This window comes from Pelobates fuscus, chromosome 3 (assembly GCF_036172605.1).
Source record: "Pelobates fuscus isolate aPelFus1 chromosome 3, aPelFus1.pri, whole genome shotgun sequence".
Lineage (NCBI taxonomy): Eukaryota > Metazoa > Chordata > Amphibia > Anura > Pelobatidae > Pelobates > Pelobates fuscus.
The window spans coordinates 29,477,516-29,497,070 of NC_086319.1; the positions used below are offsets into that span (position 1 = coordinate 29,477,516).

The window sequence follows — 19,555 nt, forward strand, 5'->3', positions numbered from 1 at the left end:
AGTGTTTTATGTTGTTTTGCAACCATGTGGTTAATGGAGTCTGCCTCTAGTCCTGGATAATTGAATTACTTCCCCCCATTGTCTCCAGGATAGAGGGCCCTGTAAAACCATGCTTCCAGAAGGTCAAATGCACATTTGTACTAACTTCTGAACCCCTGGTCCAATTCGTATGATTTTTGAGTATGTTGTTCCCCTGAATGGATTGATTGTGAATATGTATTTTTATGCGAATGTGATGTATATTTTGGGAGTTATGAATGTTGTGTAAAAACTGTATTTTTACTGTCTGTGATAATTATGTTAATCCCTTGTGTAGCATAATTATATCACAGACATAGGGGAGGATTTTGTGTGTAACTACTGGGAGTGGTTTTAATGATGTACGTGTATGATTGGTTGTTTTGTCCCGCCCTGTGGGTGGTCCTGTATTTTCAAAATGGTAATAAAAACCAGGCTGGGTGTTCCAGCACCTCAGACCTCTTCTGACCCTCAATACGTAGCCGTGTCTCGTTATTGGAGGGAACTGCTATATCACACTGGGGATTGCTATGCTCTGCATATTCCCCTGAGCTCTTAATCACTTAGCTCTTTTAAGAGCTTGTTCCTGTTACGCTCTCCTGGAGGAGAGGTCTTCCCCACACGTTCCTGAATGCTGAAGGTTCATTCCAGGGTGGACGGAAGACGGCGCGGCTCCAGTTAAGCTACGGCGGTTGTGGAGCCTGCGGTGGTTGTGGTGTCGTCTGCAGTGCTTGGAGTCCTCTGAGAGCGCTAGGAGCATCCATCAACGGAGGGTACTCGGTCGGAGTACACGGAGCTCCGTTACATTGGTGGCAGCGGTGGGATGGCGTCCTAGTGCGAGGAGAAGCAGCTCAGAGACACTGGTAACGTTTGGAGTTACAATTGAGGGCAACGCTAGCCATTGGGCAGCGCCCCTGGCTACAACAGGATGGCTTCCCTAGGGCGAGGAACAGCATCCTGGGAACACCCAGCAAAACTGGACTATTGGTATAGTCACGTACAGTTTGACGCTATGCTGGAGCGGCGGTTGGCTGTCTACGGGCCCCTCCTAACAGAGGAAATTGTACCAAGAGTGAGGAGAGAACTGGCGGAGTATCTGCAGATGGAAGCAGAATATCGGGCAGTGAGGGCAAAGTATTCCGTCCCTGCGCCCCAACAACAGCGTGAGTTACAGGGGGCCGAAGGTGCCGTCCTTCCCCCCCAGCAGCAGTGTGTCCTACAGAGAGCAGAGGCAGTTGGTCCCTCTCTACAGCAACAGGACCATGGTAAGGGAGTGGAGACAGGCGGTCTCCCTCTCCAGCGGCAGTGTGTACCCCAGGGGGCCGAAGGTGCCGTCCTTTCCCCCCAGCAGCAGTGTGTCCTACAGAGAGCAGAGACAGTTGGTCCCTCTCTACAGCAACAGGACAATGGTAAGGGAGTGGAGACAGGCGGTCTCCCTCTCCAGCGGCAGTGTGTACCCCAGGGGGCCGAAGGTGCCGTCCTTCCCCCCCAGCAGCAGTGTGTCCTACAGAGAGCAGAGACAGTTGGTCCCTCTCTACAGCAACAGGACAATGGTAAGGGAATGGAGACAGGCGGTCTCCCTCTCCAGCGGCAGCCTGTGTTTCCGGGAAAGGAGCACAGCACCCCCTCTCCCCAGCGGCAGCTTCCCCTAACAAGGGGAGACACCAATCCCCCAGACGGCACAGATGGGACCGGGGTCTCTGTGCCTGACCTACAGGGATGCTGGACAGCCTTTCCAGATCCCCAACTACCCTCACCGGGACACCCAGAGGAGGGGGTAAGTACAAATTCCCCTCCCCAGCTAACTCCTAGCGGGGCACCAGGGTTAACGGAGGCGATGCTAACCCCTACTGACGTCCATGTTCCCTTGACTACTGAGCCGGACTATGGTCTCAGTACCCCAGCAGAAGAGCTGGCAGCTGGGCAGAGTGCAGTCGGCCTCTGCCCTACCTTTGTCCCTGGTCCAGAGCCTGATGTCTTACAGGCTACCCCAGCAGAAGAGCTGGCATCTGGGCAGAGTGCAGTTGGCCTCTGCCCTTCAAGTACCCTCGGCGTGTGGCCTCATTACCACAGCCAAATACCCAGGTGCAGTGACTGTGTGTTGTGGGTGGGCTGTTCCTGTACTTTGATGTTGTGGGGGGGCTACTCGGACATCTGTTTATTGTGGGTTGGTGGATCGACTAACGGAGGCACTGACCGACAGAAGGTCAGATGCCTGGTTAGTCTTCCCCCCAAAGGGGAGATGTGTTACAAATCGCTATTTGTAACTGGCCCTTTAAATGAGAAATTGCCCTGCTTCCCTGGATTGTGGAGAAGCCTATTTGCCAGCCTCCTTCCTTATGACTATGGCCCTGTGTGAGCGGTGATACCCCAGATGGCTATGCCATGGAGCCTATTCATATAATGAAAGACTATGGGAAAGACTTTAGCTCCATGGCAATTGAACTGTGTGAATAGGATCTGCGCGCTATTCGGTAGTTTTGTGCGCTCAGATCCCAGCTATCTGGGGATATGTGAAATGTCTGTGTGTTATGTGTAAAATGTGACTTTATGTATTTTAAAGTGTTTTATGTTGTTTTGCAACCATGTGGTTAATGGAGTCTGCCTCTAGTCCTGGATAATTGAATTACTTCCCCCCATTGTCTCCAGGATAGAGGGCCCTGTAAAACCATGCTTCCAGAAGGTCAAATGCACATTTGTACTAACTTCTGAACCCCTGGTCCAATTCGTATGATTTTTGAGTATGTTGTTCCCCTGAATGGATTGATTGTGAATATGTATTTTTATGCGAATGTGATGTATATTTTGGGAGTTATGAATGTTGTGTAAAAACTGTATTTTTACTGTCTGTGATAATTATGTTAATCCCTTGTGTAGCATAATTATATCACAGACATAGGGGAGGATTTTGTGTGTAACTACTGGGAGTGGTTTTAATGATGTACGTGTATGATTGGTTGTTTTGTCCCGCCCTGTGGGTGGTCCTGTATTTTCAAAATGGTAATAAAAACCAGGCTGGGTGTTCCAGCACCTCAGACCTCTTCTGACCCTCAATACGTAGCCGTGTCTCGTTATTGGAGGGAACTGCTATATCACACTGGGGATTGCTATGCTCTGCATATTCCCCTGAGCTCTTAATCACTTAGCTCTTTTAAGAGCTTGTTCCTGTTACGCTCTCCTGGAGGAGAGGTCTTCCCCACACGTTCCTGAATGCTGAAGGTTCATTCCAGGGTGGACGGAAGACGGCGCGGCTCCAGTTAAGCTACGGCGGTTGTGGAGCCTGCGGTGGTTGTGGTGTCGTCTGCAGTGCTTGGAGTCCTCTGAGAGCGCTAGGAGCATCCATCAACGGAGGGTACTCGGTCGGAGTACACGGAGCTCCGTTACAATCCCCATAGGAAAGCATTGAGTAATGCAGGTTTGAATGCGCGCACACCTCTGGCCGCGCATGCTCATTCGGTTCCACTCGGAAGCTGACGTCGATGGCGGAGGAGAGGTCACCAGTGCCGAGGGAGCCCAGCGCTGGATTAAGGTAAGCAAATAAATGGGTAATTAACCATTTATTCGCAGCGGAACTGGGTCCTAGTCACCTAAATGGTGACTAGGGCTCTATAGTGTTAGGAATACATATTTGTATTCCTAACGCTATAGTGTTCCTTTAACCTGGCAAGTTGCTTCCTCTTTCTGTAAAGTACTGTATATATTTTTGTGTCTCTCCTCCTTTTTCTTATTTAGTAGAATGGAGGCTGTGGGATTCATTTAGATTAATTGATGCTAATGTAATTGAAAAATATGTACAGCCACAACTTTCCTTGATTATAACATATACATGTTATTGGCTGCATGTAAAACTTCTACAAAGCACCCTTTTAAAGATTTTTTTTTTTTTTATGTTTAAATATAATGTTTCATGCTTTCTCGCTTTTGCCTATTTTTGTTTAATTTGTAGACTGTGTTAAGATGCTGCTGACGTCAGGAGCATATGTCGATGCTACGGTATCAAACGGCTTTACGGCCTTATGTACGGCAGCTGCTCAGGGACATTACAAGTAAGTAACATCCTTCTGGATGTATCGGGAAGGTTTCCAATCCTCCTGTTATTCTTTCATTGAGAGTTGATCTAGGATTTTATATTGGCTTCACCTTGTTAAACTCATCCACAAAAAAAATGCAGAGGGAATGGGGACAGTGCTGATGGGAAATTGTTGCAAAATCCTTTTTTAGGTTATTCGGTAACGTGAGAATTGCCAGGAATTCAAAGAGAATTTTCAGCCAAAAATAGATGAATTCCAAAATTTCTCCAATTCAGTTCCGTTTTAAGTTTGACTGTTTTCGCCCTGAATGTGAAATTCACTTTGAATTCACTTTGAATTTCCTGCAATTCTAAAAAAAAATTACAATTTCGTACATGCTGCTGAATTTATTGCAAATCACAGGGTCAGCACAGAGCAGAAGCTAGTTTGGTTGTTTCCCCAATCCTGGTCCTCCCATGAAGTAAGTGCTGTGCATAGCATACACAGGCAGGGATTTAGGGAAGTCTTAGTTCAGGTATCACAAAATATCTCCATTAATGAAATGAATGAAGATGCTGAGCATGGAACTAGCTGCTAAACAGGTTTTTTTTTTTATTTGAATAGATTGATTGTTGTTTTAATGAATGTGCATGAAACCTCCACATGATGATGTACATATGTTATGCAAGATCGTTTTTTGGGGCTTAAATGTGAAGCAATGTTAGTAAATTGCGGCCGCTTTAATGAGTAGGGTGTAGAAAGATGGGGGCAGTGAGCTTATTGCAATATCAGCTGAATAAACATTACAGTATGCAGTATGGTGATCCGTGTGTCCCTATCATAATAATAATAATAATTTAATATGCTCATTGCATTTCTATGTGTCCTTCGTCCAGATGTGCAGAGATTTTAATTGCATTTAACGCTGACATTAATCATGTTGGTGGAGGACAGACCCCTTTATATCTGGCTTGCCAGAACGGAAATTCAGAAATTGTTAAACTTTTGCTGGAAGCTGGAGCTGATCGAAGTATTGCAACAAAAGTGAGTAAAGATTGTTAAATCATATCCGATGGCTGTTTTTTTTTACTACCCGACGGTGATCTTAGCAATAAAAGTGTGTTTTATATAGTGCTAATTATAGACCTCTATCTAGCTATCTGTTATAGATAGATAAAACCTTCTGGTATGTTTTGACATGGTGTCTGCACTTGAAATTTAAGTCGAAATTCTGCTACATCATTCAGAGGAATACTTTTTTTCTTTATAGCATCAAGAATTCCAAACTACATAACTGAGATTTGTTCTCCTCGTCATCCTCCCCGAGAACCAGGTGGCTTAAAGAGACACTGTAGGCACCCAGACCACTTCAGCGAATTGAAGTGGTCTGGGTTCTGTGACCCTTTTACACTTAGTGCTGCAATGTTAAACATTGCAGTTCCAGAAGACTGCCAGACAGCCACTGGGGGCGCTTCTGGAATCCAAACAGACATTTGGTCCGTTATCTGATGCTGGATGTCCTCATGGACCTCCAGCGTCCGATTTCCCCATATGGACATAGGAGCTGGATTCAGGTAAGTGGCTGAAGGGGTTTTAACCCCTTCAGCCCCAGGGGAAGGTACCCCCCCGAGAGAGGGGGGGACCTATTAACCCTAAAGTGCCAGGAAAACAGCTTTGTTTTCCTGGCACTATAGGATCCCTTTAAAGAGAAACCTGTTATAAGAAAACATAGGCGTGCGCACGGGGTGTGCCTGGGCACACCTAATCTCCGTGGGCCGGTGAGGGAGCTCAAAGATCTCCCTCACTGTCCCACAGGCAGGGAGGGAGGCAGAAGAGGACCCGAGGAGCTCTAGCCAGCAGCTCCGCCGGGTTCCTCTCGCGAGGTCAGAGCTAGGCTAGAGTTCACTCATCACTGGACCACCAGGGATGGCAGCAGCACCACCCTTACACATACACACACACACAGTACCCTCACACTAACAGCACCCTCACACACACACACACACCGCACCCTCACAAACACAGCACCCTTACACTCACACACACAGCGCCCACACACAGCACCCTCTCACACACACGCACACACAGCAACCCTATATTTAACCTATGTTGATGTACATTTATATGAAAATTTATATATACATCTATATATGCATTTTGGTTTGGAACAGCCACATATTCTACAATGACATCGTCACCTTGGACACTACAAAAAAAAGATAGAAAATACTACTAATTGTATTGGATTCTAACCCATTCAGAAGATATACATGAGAAAAACAAGGAATTACTTGATGTAATGTAAATGCCATCACATCTTGTCATTTGACCTGTGACATCTCATTGCGCATGTATGCCATTATCATGGGCTACCTTCCTCCTGTAAGTGGCCATGACCAGTCAATTTTGGTGGGTCTTCACAAAAAATGAGACCTCCCCACCTCAAGTGATATATGCTTATTGATGAATAATAATACTTTTAAGCTTGTTATGCTCAATTTGCATCACAGAGTGCACAATATGGAGCCTTACAGATTGCTTGTAGCCTTATTTCCAGCATAAATTATTAAACTTTTTTTTTTTTTTTTCTTTTAGGATGGCCGAACAGCAATCCACGCGGCTGTAGAAATCGGAAACGTTGACTGTCTAAAACTTCTTATGTATTTTGGGGTCTCTATTAATGGAGACCACCTAAATTACGAGGAATCCAATGCGAACATTATTGAGCTGAATGACAAAGAGAACGTATTGTCACAAAAAGGAAAATCCATCGCTTTTTCTTCCCTGCTGAATGCTTCAGACAGAGAGGGATGGACAGCTGCACACATTGCGGCATCGAAAGGCTTTAAGGTACAGATTGCGCAACAATTTCAATGTCTAATGGTGGGCCTATACCACTAAGCCGATCTGCTTCATAGTTTAATTCATTTAACGCCTTCAGGGCCAGTGATCGGCTTGAGCAGTCACAATAACTCAGTATTTACTTAACCATGTCCATCATAGGGTTAATTATCCAGAACCATTGACGCACAGAGACAATAAACACAATTTATTGAATATTTTCACTCTAATGTGTTTAAATTCAGTTTTAGTTGATTTTCTTTTTCAATCTTTTTACAATTTCAGAATTTTTTATTTTTTTTTGTTGTCTTTGTACAAGTGATATCTTTGCTTATCCCTTTACTCTCCAGTCCTCATTAACACATATTAATGGTGGATCACGTCTTCACTTTAATAATAGATGCTTGGTGCAGATAGTTGTCCCAAGTGTTCGAGAAATAGACAATACGCAACCCGGGCTATTTATAAATAACAATCTGGGCCAAAATTCTAAAGAGAGAGCTGTCACCGTGGAAACCAACGTAATTCCCAGCTTGGAATCTAAAACCATCTGCATTACGGTGGATGTAGATAGTGTACAGTCCCAATGTTGTAAGGACTCCAGATAAATGAAATACTTAAAGGGATACTATAGGCACCAAAACAAATGTAATAGGGGCTGCTGTGAGGGGTGGGTGGATGGGGGTAATAGGAGCTTTGGTAAAGGGAGATGGAGGGGATATGTAGCAGTAGTGAGGGTATAATTTAGAAAGTAAAAAAAAAAAACACATAATTAAAGAGTGTTTATTACTTCCTCCCTGAGCCTTTTTTTTGGCCAGGGGGATGGGGGTAGGTGGTCCGGTCTGGTGGGAGATCATGCTTGACTGAACCCACTGGGGGTGCTCCTTCCGGCCAGTGCTGTGAAATGCATAAGAGCGTTGCTGAGCTAATGCCCGGAAACATTCTAATACAGTGGGAGGAGGGAGAAAAAGTCCTCCTTCTTCCCACTCAGCATCCGAGCTGCCTGGCCGGTGAGTGGGATCTTTTAATTTCCCCACCAGCCATGAAAATTGGTGGGACGGCACACATTGGACATGGTACAATCCCATGCCCCCCTAGAGCGACACCTATGGTTTAAACATTAGATCTCTCTATACAGTAAATATGTGCAAGTTACATGCAGGAGGGTGTGACTAGGGCTGTATAAATAAAGTGATTTAACTCCTAAATGGCAGAGCATTGAGCAGTGAGACTGCAGGGTATTGATCTATACACCAAAAATGCTTCATTAAGCTAAAGTTGTTTTGGTGACTATAGTGTCCCATTAAAGTAAACAATGTTGCCATCCAAGTTTGCTATCTTATTGGCAAATAAAGGATCAAAGGGAAGCATGGTCTACTTAATATGTGAAAGTCACCCTTCCTTTTCTCCCCATAACACCAACCTACTGGAAGCCATAACACCTGGAAGCCCCTATGGTCGGTAAATAGTTAACCGTTCTGGATGATTTCAGACACGTGCATCGATTTCCACAACTCTGTTCCTTATTTTCTACTTGGCTGAATATGCTGATGTTTTCTTTTTAAGAGGTATTAGTACAATAATAACCACATCCCGTCCTGGGGGGTCTACACTTTAATTTTGTTTCGATTGTTCTCGGATGACTTTTCTCTCAGTGGGAGAATTAGTCACGCTCCACAGTAATATTTATCAATTAAACTGTCCTGTGGCATCACTAATGCTTTTGAGATAGTGCTTCTTCAGGTCTGAACGTCTTGCTATTGCGTATCTCGGCTAATGTCTTCAATCATTTTGCCCCACATTTGCTTGTAGGCAAGTCACTTAAAGTTCAATTAGCATGAGCCTCGGAATTACCACCAACTTCGCCTATGGCTGGAGGCAACAAGCACAATGCAGTTCATCACTTTTGTTGTCCTGGGCTGGGGGATTGGAACTTTACTGTTCATTTACGACAATATTCAGAGAAAATCCAGATTACTCAGACTCCTGTAGTATGCTATAGACCAGGGCTAGGCAACCTTTGCAACTCCAGCTTTTGTGGACTACATCTCCCATGATGCTCTTCCACTCTTCTCGTCACAATGCTGGCAAAGCATCAAAGGAATTGTAGTTCACAACATCTGGAGTGACCAATGTTGCCTACCCCTTGTATAGCCTATGTAATGTGTTGGTGATTCACATGACCATGCACAAGTAGTGGCTCTAGCGTAAGGCCATGTTTTTGTTTTGAGGTTTTTATGGCCCTTCGGGTTTTTGTTATCTTTTAGAAGGCAATGCCACAGCTGAGTTTATACTTTTCTTTTCTACCTTGTTATTACTGCAGTAAGAATTTTTTATTTTTTTTTGTTTATTGCTTCTTATTTTTCATCACATTATATTTTGTTTGCAAAAAATTTATTGATGTACGTAAAATGCAATAAACCGTAACAGACAACAAATGAAACGTATAAAAGGTTCAAGGGTAGGGCACGCAAAAATTATTTACAGAAGATTATGGAAAGTTTACACCCGGAAATTCGATCAGATCAAGCTGTTATTATAGTATTGCATACTCTGCGCGATGACTAACGGACTTTGTTTACCATTAACAAAAATGCTTTTGGCGAGGGAGAAATGATCAAAAGAAAGGATTAGGGACAGACCAAATAAGAAAAATAAAGGTAAAGGTAGGGATTTCTAAAGGAGGTTGAGGTAAAAGGAAAGAATGACAATAGTTGTACAGCGCTGTGGTATATGTCATATAAATAAACTATAATGATTATGATTAAATAATTGGTAAAAATGAAATCTGTAGGGGTTCAGGAGACGTGAGGATTCATAATGGTATTCTTAATCATTGGTTTAAATGCTCTTAAAACAGAATTCTTCATAACTTAGGAGAATGGCATAAAGCTTAAAAGACTTCTTAACTCTGAATTGCCCCATTCTTTTTAATGCAGTATAGAGATTCCTTTTAATTAATCCTGCTCGTCAATTAATGCAGTTTAATTTCTGTAATTAAGATACATTCTGCTCGAGATGTTTTTGGACTACATTTCCTACAATTCACGGCCAGACCCGTCTGAGCAGCCTGGGAAATAGTCTAAATAATGTCTAGGGTCGCAAAGTTGACTATCTTGGCCCTAAATGGAAGTATCATCTTGCTATATGTACGAAACATTGCAAATTGGATATGATTGGCACGGATGAAAGAGGATGCTCTGCCTTGCACCATTCCTGCCATGATTGCACTGATACATTTGAAGTTATGGTTGAGTTTTCTGGGGCCTGGGGATATTTTGTTACAGAATGTTACTGCGTGGGGTTTGCATGAATAATAAATGGTTTCTGCTTCTAGAGTGGCATCTCCAGGTTTTTCAGCCGCAGGCAAAGATATAATAAAACGCATCAAAGTACCCACTGCACATCACGTGAAGAAGCCTTTTAATTCCCAGCCTTATCTCCTACAGAGATATGTTCTGTTTTATCATTATGCAATGTTTTGCATGTGCAAAAACATAAAAAAAGTATTTTCTTTCTTCAAAATAAAACTAGAATCTACAATTCTAAGAATGTGAACTTGAGTATGTGAGCGTATAATGTGAGTGCGTGTCTAACTCTACACATATATAAACCAAGGTTATTTTTATTGTATCAAGAACATCCCAGTGAATCTGTGTCTTCCGAAAATCTTCTAACAGCTTTTAAAAGAAGCATTTTTCTATCTATATCAATGTATGGACATTTTATAGACATTTACTGTCTTATGGAATCTAGTGATATATGTATGTAGAACTTATATGGAATCTAGCAATCTATTTATGTAGAACTCTTATGGAATGTAGCGATTAATGTATGTAGAACTCTTATGGAATCTACCGATTTATGTAGAACTCTTATGGAATGTAGCGATCAATGTATGTAGAACTCTTATGGAATCTAGCGATCTATGTATGTAGAACTCTTATGGAATGTAGCGATCAATGGATGTAGAACTCTTATGGAATGTAGCGATCAATGGATGTAGAACTCTTATGGAATATAGCGATCAATGTATGTAGAGCTCTTATGGAATGTAGCGATCAATGGATGTAGAACTCTTATGGAATGTAGCGATCAATGTATGTAGAGCTCTTATGGAATGTAGCGATCAATGTATGTAGAACTCTTATGGAATGTAGTGATCTATGTATGTAGAACTATTATGGAATGTAGCGATCAATGTATGTAGAACTCTTATGGAATATAGCGATCAATGGATGTAGAACTCTTATGGAATCTAGCGATCTATGTATGTAGAACTCTTATGGAATCTAGCGATCTATGTATGTAGAACTCTTATGGAATCTAGCGATCTATGTATGTAGAACTCTTATGGAATCTAGCGATCTATGTATGTAGAACTCTTATGGAATGTAGCGATCAATGGATGTAGAACTCTTATGGAATATAGCGATCAATGGATGTAGAACTCTTATGGAATGTAGCGATCAATGGATGTAGAACTCTTATGGAATGTGGCGATCAATGGATGTAGAACTCTTATGGAATATAGCGATCAATGGATGTAGAACTCTTCTCTATTCCTTATGTCAAGGGAAGGCACCCTTTTGACACTTCAGATGTTGTGGACTGCATCTACCCTGACGTTTTTCCTTCATTATAGCTGTAAGAGCATTATGGGGGATGTAGTCCACAACAGCTGGAGTGCCTTACAATGCATGAGGACATCAAACATCAAGAATGTCCAACTCGGTTATGAATGCTGTCAGGGCAACAGTCACTGGATGTATCTAGGAAACGGGAGCAAAACGATAGGGATACTGCACAGATAGATCATACCTCTGAAGTCTTACTGCTCAATTCTCTGCCATTTACGAGTTAAATCACTTTTCTTCCTGGCCATACAGCACCAGACATGCCTCCCCTGGCTGTGACTGACACAGCCTGCCCGGAATTAAAATGGTTTAATTTTCAATCACATGTTAACTTGCTTTATACGTTTATCTCTTGCTCTGTAAACTGAACTTTAATCACACATAGAAGGCTCCTGCAAGGTAGAAGAAATTCTAAGTTAAACAGAATGTGCAATGAAGGAAGTTTAAACATTAGATATAACTTTACAGGAAAAGTTTAGGAAGGGTGTGCTCATTACATGCAGGGAGGTGTGACTAAAGCTGTATATACAAAGTGATTTAACTCCTAAATGGCAGATAATAGAGCAGTGAGACTGCAGGGGCATGATCTAAACTCTAAAACTGCTTCATTAGGCCATAGCTGTTTTGGTGACTATAGTGTCCCTTCAAAATAAAGTCGTCCCGGTGCTTACAGTGTCGTTTTAAGCCCAGAAACAACATTGATTTTTTAAAAGCCAGGGACAATGTGCATCAATAGAGTTCTGTATAAAGTAATATGCGCTCGATGTTTTAATGGTTAATCTCCCTGATCTTTCTAATCTATTCTTTCCAGAACTGCTTGGAAATCTTGTGCAACCATTTTGGCTTTGAGCCAGAAAGACGAGATAACTGCAACCGCACCGCTCATGACGTGGCAACAGATGACTGCAAACAGCTCTTGGAGAGCATCAGTGAGTTCATTTCACTTCTCATTCAAAAAGTCAATCCAACGGGTTTGTAGTTAAGCAATGAGAGCTTAAATAGCTTGGTAAAATAGGAATGGCCTTCAAGAAAACAATTGTCATGTTCCATATCGTTTATCTGTGATCTGTGATTGCTTGCAGCCTTAGGAGGAAAAAAAGTTATGTTCTACCGGCTTTGTGAATCTGCAATGCCTGTAAGAATGTAATCACTACAAATGTCATCAGGCTTTCCTTATTTATCTCTCAAACATTTATAGTTTATAACCGTGCATGCATGTGTATCTAACTCACAAAATGGCAATTTATTCAGCAGCATTGGTTGAACCTGAAAATGACACAGCTGGCTCATTGTAGTGTGAGCTGCAGTCCCATATCAGATAGTAATGGAATGGCTCCTCTCCCTTTCAAAATAGTCGCTTATCTTATTCATTCTATCTGAATGTTAGAACTTTGGTGCCCTCTCCCCCTCCCCCCGCACCCCTCCATTACATGATTGTGGAGGGGGCTAATAAATTGCACTACTGATGATTTGTCAGGTGTGTCTGTGATCATAAATGTAAGATTGAGAAAGATATCAGCTCACTAGTGATTATACTTCATGCGTCGTTGTACACCGCAAAGATACTGTTTCTGTAAAGGGGCCCCATATTTATTTATTTTATGGGGTTGATGAAGCAAATCGTATGCTTCATTGCATGTTTTTTTGCGTCTCTGATCACAAAGTATCTGTTGCAAAAAATATTCCTCTTCCCTGACAAACCAATGAAAATTACCTATATCCACCTTCTTCACATCTGATCAATGGAAAGGTGGTAGGTGTCTAGTACATAAGAAAAATTAAAGGGTTACTTTCCATTGGCTGTCGGAAACCAGCATGCTTTGCGTGCTGGTAAAGACGTCAGTTTTGCCCAACTCTTGTTCCGGGCTTGCTAATGACTCCCAATGTCCCTGCTGGGGATCGAGTTAACCTGGCAACAGTGTTTCATAGCAAAACGTTGCACATATAGACTACAGGCACCATGACCACTTCACATCACTGAACAGATCATGGTGGTGGCGGTAACCCTTAAGACTATAAAAGAACACCTGAAGTTACTTGAGTCCAGTGCTGTTTCCCAAAGCCTGTATCTTCTGCCGATGGAAATCGAGAGTGGAAAAAGGACCTTAGTTTGTGATGCAGAAAAGAAACAGCCACACACACATAAATTATCCAGCATGGTTAAAGATGAACTGTTCTAAAACGCCCTTGGACATTTAAATTCACCCAGTCACTATTCAGCACTCCCTAAACTATACAGGGTCCGCTATGCGGATTGCTTAGTGTGTTTTACCGTCCAAGTGGGGTGCAGTAATTAAATATTAAAATGTTATTGGGGGGCATGTAATATTTGCACAGTTATGTTTGGTGGTTTTTAATTAAATGCTGCATTCACTTTAAGTAAAGTTATTAATTTAAAATATCAGAATAAGGCTGTGTGTGTCCTGTTCCTGCATTTTGTTTTTAGTCCTCATTTTGCAGAATCCATGATCTGTAAGTAATAGGACTGCGTAGTCGGGAAAATGAACATTATTGTCATTCTTGCATGCAAATAACTTATACAATTAGTCATCTTTTTGCAGAGGTTGAAAATAAAATACATCTTTCACAGAGAAAAACAAAACAAAATTCAGTTCTCCTTAATTAGTGTTACCTTGGGTTAAATGTATTTTATTTTTTTACTATGTATAGGGGTTCTAAGCATTCATTTAAAAAACACTATAGGTACCAGCAATGCAATGAGCGAGGAAAGAATGTATGTCCTGTGTACACACAGTATAAAAACAGCTTTTTATTTAATAGATTCGCTGCGGATCCCTGTGAGAATTTCGCTTGAGGAACATCTCCAGGTCTGCTATAGCACAATCGACTATGAAAGTCAAGAAATTTGCTCCATTCGCATCCATAGACAGACAACATGGGATGACTTCTCACAGGCAGTGAGCCGAGCGGTAATGGAACATTTTGCGACTGTTGTGTCGGACGGATGGGAGATTCGAGAAGACATAACATTGAATAACACTGGCGAATTCTGCGTTGGGTTTGGTGCGCCTTGTGACCTGTCATTCAAATTAGGTATTCCAAATCTTCATATCTTGAGCTATTTGTAGTTATTCATTAATTCAATAATAATCATTAGTTCAGAAAATGAGGAGAATAAACAAGGGCATATTTCTTTTATTTTCATACTTCTTCAAGACGATTTTTCAAGCTACTGGTAAGTTATTTTGGCTTAACAATCGTGATTTCCTTGTTTATTCTATGCAATTTCTAGGGACATGAAGACATATCTGGTTTTCGATTTCTCAACTGCTTGCTTTTTATGTAGAGGGAATTTAAAAAAACACCTTATGGACACTTAAAGGAACTCTGTAGTCACCCAGACCACTTTATCCCAATTATTATTATTATTATTATTATTATTGGTATTTATATAGCGCCAACTTAACTGCCTGTGAGCAGTTTGGCTTTTGGGGAAACCAACTAAGAGAGAATTACAGTAATCCATGCGAGAGATTACCAGAGCATGAACAAGCTCCTTGGCAGCATATTGCTGTTTGGGTGTAGTGGGGCTGTCCTTTTGAAATAGCAATGTTTACATTGCCAGGTTACATCCACCCCTAGTGGCTGTGAGTATAAAGATGCTTCTGTGCACTGACCAATTAATACTGAGTCACATGTCCCAGAAGCCCATAGGAAAGCATGCAAATTAGGTCCCCAGTGTTCCAATATAAGGAGCATTGGATTGGACCATTTCGGAGAAGGCCTTGCCCTCACCTTGATGTCTAAGGAAGAGGAGATGTGAGCAGCGCCAAGGGAGTCTGGGCACTGGAAAAAGGTAAGTAAAACTTTACATTTTATGGCAAATGCGGGTGGAAAGGACCGATATCTAATTAGGAACTAGGACACTATAGCTTTAGAAATACAGTTTTTCTATTACCAACTCTCTAGTGTTCCATTAACCATAATAACCAGATAGTCACATTCCACCTTGATCTTGACATAAGTGGGTAGTTCAGCTTTATATAAAAGCGTTCAAGATTAAAAAAAAAAAGGTTTCAAAATCTGTGTTCTGTAGTAATCCCACACAGGTGACATTTCAGTAGGAAATGCCAGCACGATGCGAGATGTTCCAATAACACAGCCATTGTTCTGTCCATTTAATGACGACACAGAGTGGGATTGTCAGTAAATGATTTTCCACACTGTCAAGGTTGTTTAAATCTGTGCTATGTTGGAGACTTTTGAGAGTGACATCATAGAATTATTTTTAAAGCAATACAGTCACATCTCAGGGTTTTTAATAACCGGCTCAGTTATCCTCTATATTTATTTATTTCATATTTTTTTGTGATATCTGAAATCGAAAATGAAATGTCGAAATCCACACCTGTGTCCCAAAACGGGATGAATTCTATTTGGGCTCCCTGTTGATCATTGTTATAACGCCTACCCTTTGCACCTGTCAGCCGGCAAAGACAGAAGAGGAGAAACATTAACAGAGTTATTTACTAACGTGAGAATTCAAAGTGAATTGCAAATTTCAGGCTATAGTAGTTAAATAGAAAACATAGCTGACTTTACCTTAAATTTGAAATTCACCTTGAATTCTCACTTTAGTGAAAAGCTTTGTAACAGTGAATACCGTTTGCCTTCCTCCCGAGGATTCTGTTCCTTGGCTGCAATATCAGTTACTGAATCTCTAATATATCCGTACATGTACAAGGCAATAGAGCATCAAATGGGAAAAAAACATTAAAACAACTTATAGGTGTTTTTCCATGGTGTACATAGTTACATAGCTGAAAAGAGACATGTGTCCATAAAGTTCAGCCTTCCTCACATTTGTTTTTTGCTGTTGATCCAAAATAAGGTAAAAAACCCAATTTGAACCTCTTCCAATTTTGCAACAAACTGGGGGGGGAGGGGGGGGGGGATGAATTCATCTTGCCCCCAGAATGGCAGTCATTAATCATTGGATCAATAAAGCTATTACCCTACAGTTGAACATTTATATACTTGAATATTCTGTTTTTGTAAGTATGCATCTAGTAGCTGTTTAAACATCTGTACGGACTCTGATAAAACCACTTCTTCAGACAAAGAATTCCACATTCTTATTGTTCTTACTGTAAAAAAACATTTAATTTGCTTTAGACTAAATCTCCTTTCTTCCAGTCTAAACGCATGACCTCGTATCCTATGTATAGTCCGGTTTGTGTATAGATTTTACGCAATGGTTTGTATTCGCCCCGCATATATTTGTATAATGTATTTGTACAATGCTAATGTTTTTCTAAACTAAAGAGGTTTAAATTTGTTAACCTTTCTTCATAGCTAAAATGTTCCATTCCTTTTATTCATTTTGTAGCCCCTATCTGCACTCTTTCTAGTGCCATAATATCCTTCTATAGAACAGGTGCCCAAAATTCTGCAGCATATTCAAGATGTGGTCTTACCAGTGATTTATATTCAGAAAAGCAGTGGTTCCCCATGAAACCACATATTTTATAATTTGAATATACGTACTATTTAGTTAGGCCATTGAAAATACTTTTCTATTTATTATTATGTCTGTATCCTGACTGCGTGTTCCTACATACTTAATAATAGAAAATGGTTCCTTATTTCACACAGTGCATATTGATTGGCGACCTTCGCAGCGAAGTACCCTAGCAACAAAGATTTTTTTTTTTTTTTTTTATGTTTATACGTCAATTGCTATTTAGGCCACAGAGGAGCCTTATTTCATTATATATTCTCTTTTAGAAGTCTAACTTTCGCTATTCGAGAATATCCATCTAAGGTTCTCGATGTGCATCTCTCCCGTGAGCTATTAAAATCTGGGAATCTGATTAAATGTTATTTGCTTGATGTATTCTTTAGATTGGTAACCGTTTAGTTACTTCTGTGAGTAAAGTAATAATAATAATCGTATGCCCTCGCAAGCTTCGTACAGTGGAATTCTCCAGGGGTAAAAGGCCACAGTATAAAGCATTTAAAATTTGATTTTAAAGCAATCATAAATGCATTATTTTTATAAAATGCAATTTTACACGAAACATTAACATGACTATAACTAAAACGTAAACTAATGAATACAGGCTGATAAATCAGTAGGTGTAATCACGAAGGACAGAGAGTTAGAATAAAAAGGAAATGGAAAAGACCATAAACAAACAGAGGAAGACTGTATCACAATATGATGATCACAAATACATCTTTAAAGATGTCAAGTGAGCTTTAATCTCTTGTCTACCATTTTGACCTATCCACTTATTAACTATATCCCCATCCACAGTTAATAAACGTAGTCATTGTAATGGATCACCTGGCACCCCGACTCGGTACCTCCGTTGATGGATGCTCCTAGCGCTTCTTGAGGTTTCCAAGCACTCTAGCCGACACCACAACCACCGCAGGCCAAACCACTCTTCCTTCATGTAGAATTAGCGATATGCAAATCTACCCGAATATGCAAATTACTTGTCTTGCTATTCAGGTAGTGCATATTACTGTTGCTACCAACAGAGGGCACTACACAAGCTTCATAGCCAAAACCACCTAGTTGGTAGCAATCCTCAGCAGTACAGGAGAGCAGGCAATACATCCCAGGGGCCATAGTCACATGGCAGGAGGCTGGCAATCAGTATTCTCCAATGCCCAGTGGCGAGGCTGGTTCCGCCACAGTCATTTTTAATTATCTATAATACAAAATATATTTTGTGTGCTATATATGGAACCTAACTAGCGCCACCGTGATCTAAAGAGGCTTTTGGGCATATTGCAACTCAAATTAACATTTTTGATTTGCAATATATTGCCTAAATTCATAATATTTTTGTTGTTGCAGGAAACAACAACTATTTTTTATATTTTCTGTGCATCCTCCTGCGGTTTATGTAGCATGGACGATTAATTAATTCCTTGTATACTAGTGATAACTTGTTAAATCTTTATTCGTAGGAAATACATCCTGGTCCATTGGTCAGATTTTTCTTCAAGCACCGTGGGAATTCGTGAAGATGAGCAGGGTGGAATATATCACCGTTTTAATTCCTGGTAAGATTAAATGTGATTGTGTAAATATAATTCCTTTTTGTATTCTTTGGTTATGCAAAGCTGGGAGTTTCGCAATTACACCGATCTTTTTAGTGCATCATTGTGTCCATATTTTATCAAGACTCTTTGATTTATATGTTTTAACGTATAAATTAAAGTCTGAACGCTCCAACTTTGCAGGTGTGATATTTCAAGACCTACGGACAGTTAGAGCTGCAGCTCCTGATTAAGATCTCGTTTGCCTCTGAGGGGAGTTGCTATCTGTGCGTCTGTTTGTCTGGTGTTTTAGAATGTAGCCCAACTACCTAGTTATGAGACGGGGTAAACTTTCACATGAGAATACACAGATACTTTTTAAAAACTTCTAAACACAGATGAAATTCAATGTAATATTTTGTAATTGCTTTAGGAAAGTGTATAACCGGACTATTAGAGCATATAGTCCCTAAAATGTTAAAACCATTTGTAAATTCTATATTTCCATAGAGTATCATCAGATCTGTCCAACCTTGCAGGCAAAGAGAATGGTTTTCAAAGACCTCAATAAATTCTTATTCTAACCATCTGACCATCGGTCTAATAGTTTAATATTTAATGTACGCTCTAGGTACCATTCAGTGTTAAAACCATTTCCCATTCAGTTAAAACCATGTTAAAACCATGTCCCATTCAGTGTTAAAACCATTTTCAGGCAGTTTCACACTAAATGATGGTCCTTGGCCACCAATAGTCCAGTCTCCACTGGAGTAATGGCTAAGGCAGAAGTTATACACTTCCGTCTAGCCACGCCAAGTCATCCCAGCAATGGCACTTGATGTTGATGTTGTTGTGAGTGTGTTTGATAAAGGCTCCATTGTGGGCCAAAAATTTGATACATTTTTTTTTTTTGCTTTACTCAAAATATTGCTGTGCTGAATATAAAAAAGGGAGACTTGCAGAGCTGCGGGGTATTTCCTGAAATACTGGTTTTAAAAATGTTTTGTGCCCTTAGGAGATTCCCATGACATT

The 19,555-nt window shown here is 40.9% G+C and overlaps 1 protein-coding gene across 1 annotated transcript in view; it reads left to right on the forward strand.

Annotated features, from left to right (window-relative positions):
• The window catches only part of CTTNBP2 (cortactin binding protein 2), a 113,221-nt gene that overhangs the window by 70,172 nt on the left and 23,494 nt on the right, over nt 1-19,555 (forward strand). The window contains 6 exon segments of the mRNA XM_063446841.1: nt 3,965-4,064; nt 4,925-5,072; nt 6,624-6,878; nt 12,318-12,435; nt 14,288-14,560; nt 18,452-18,547. Of these exon segments, the coding sequence (XP_063302911.1) occupies nt 3,965-4,064; nt 4,925-5,072; nt 6,624-6,878; nt 12,318-12,435; nt 14,288-14,560; nt 18,452-18,547 (990 nt within the window).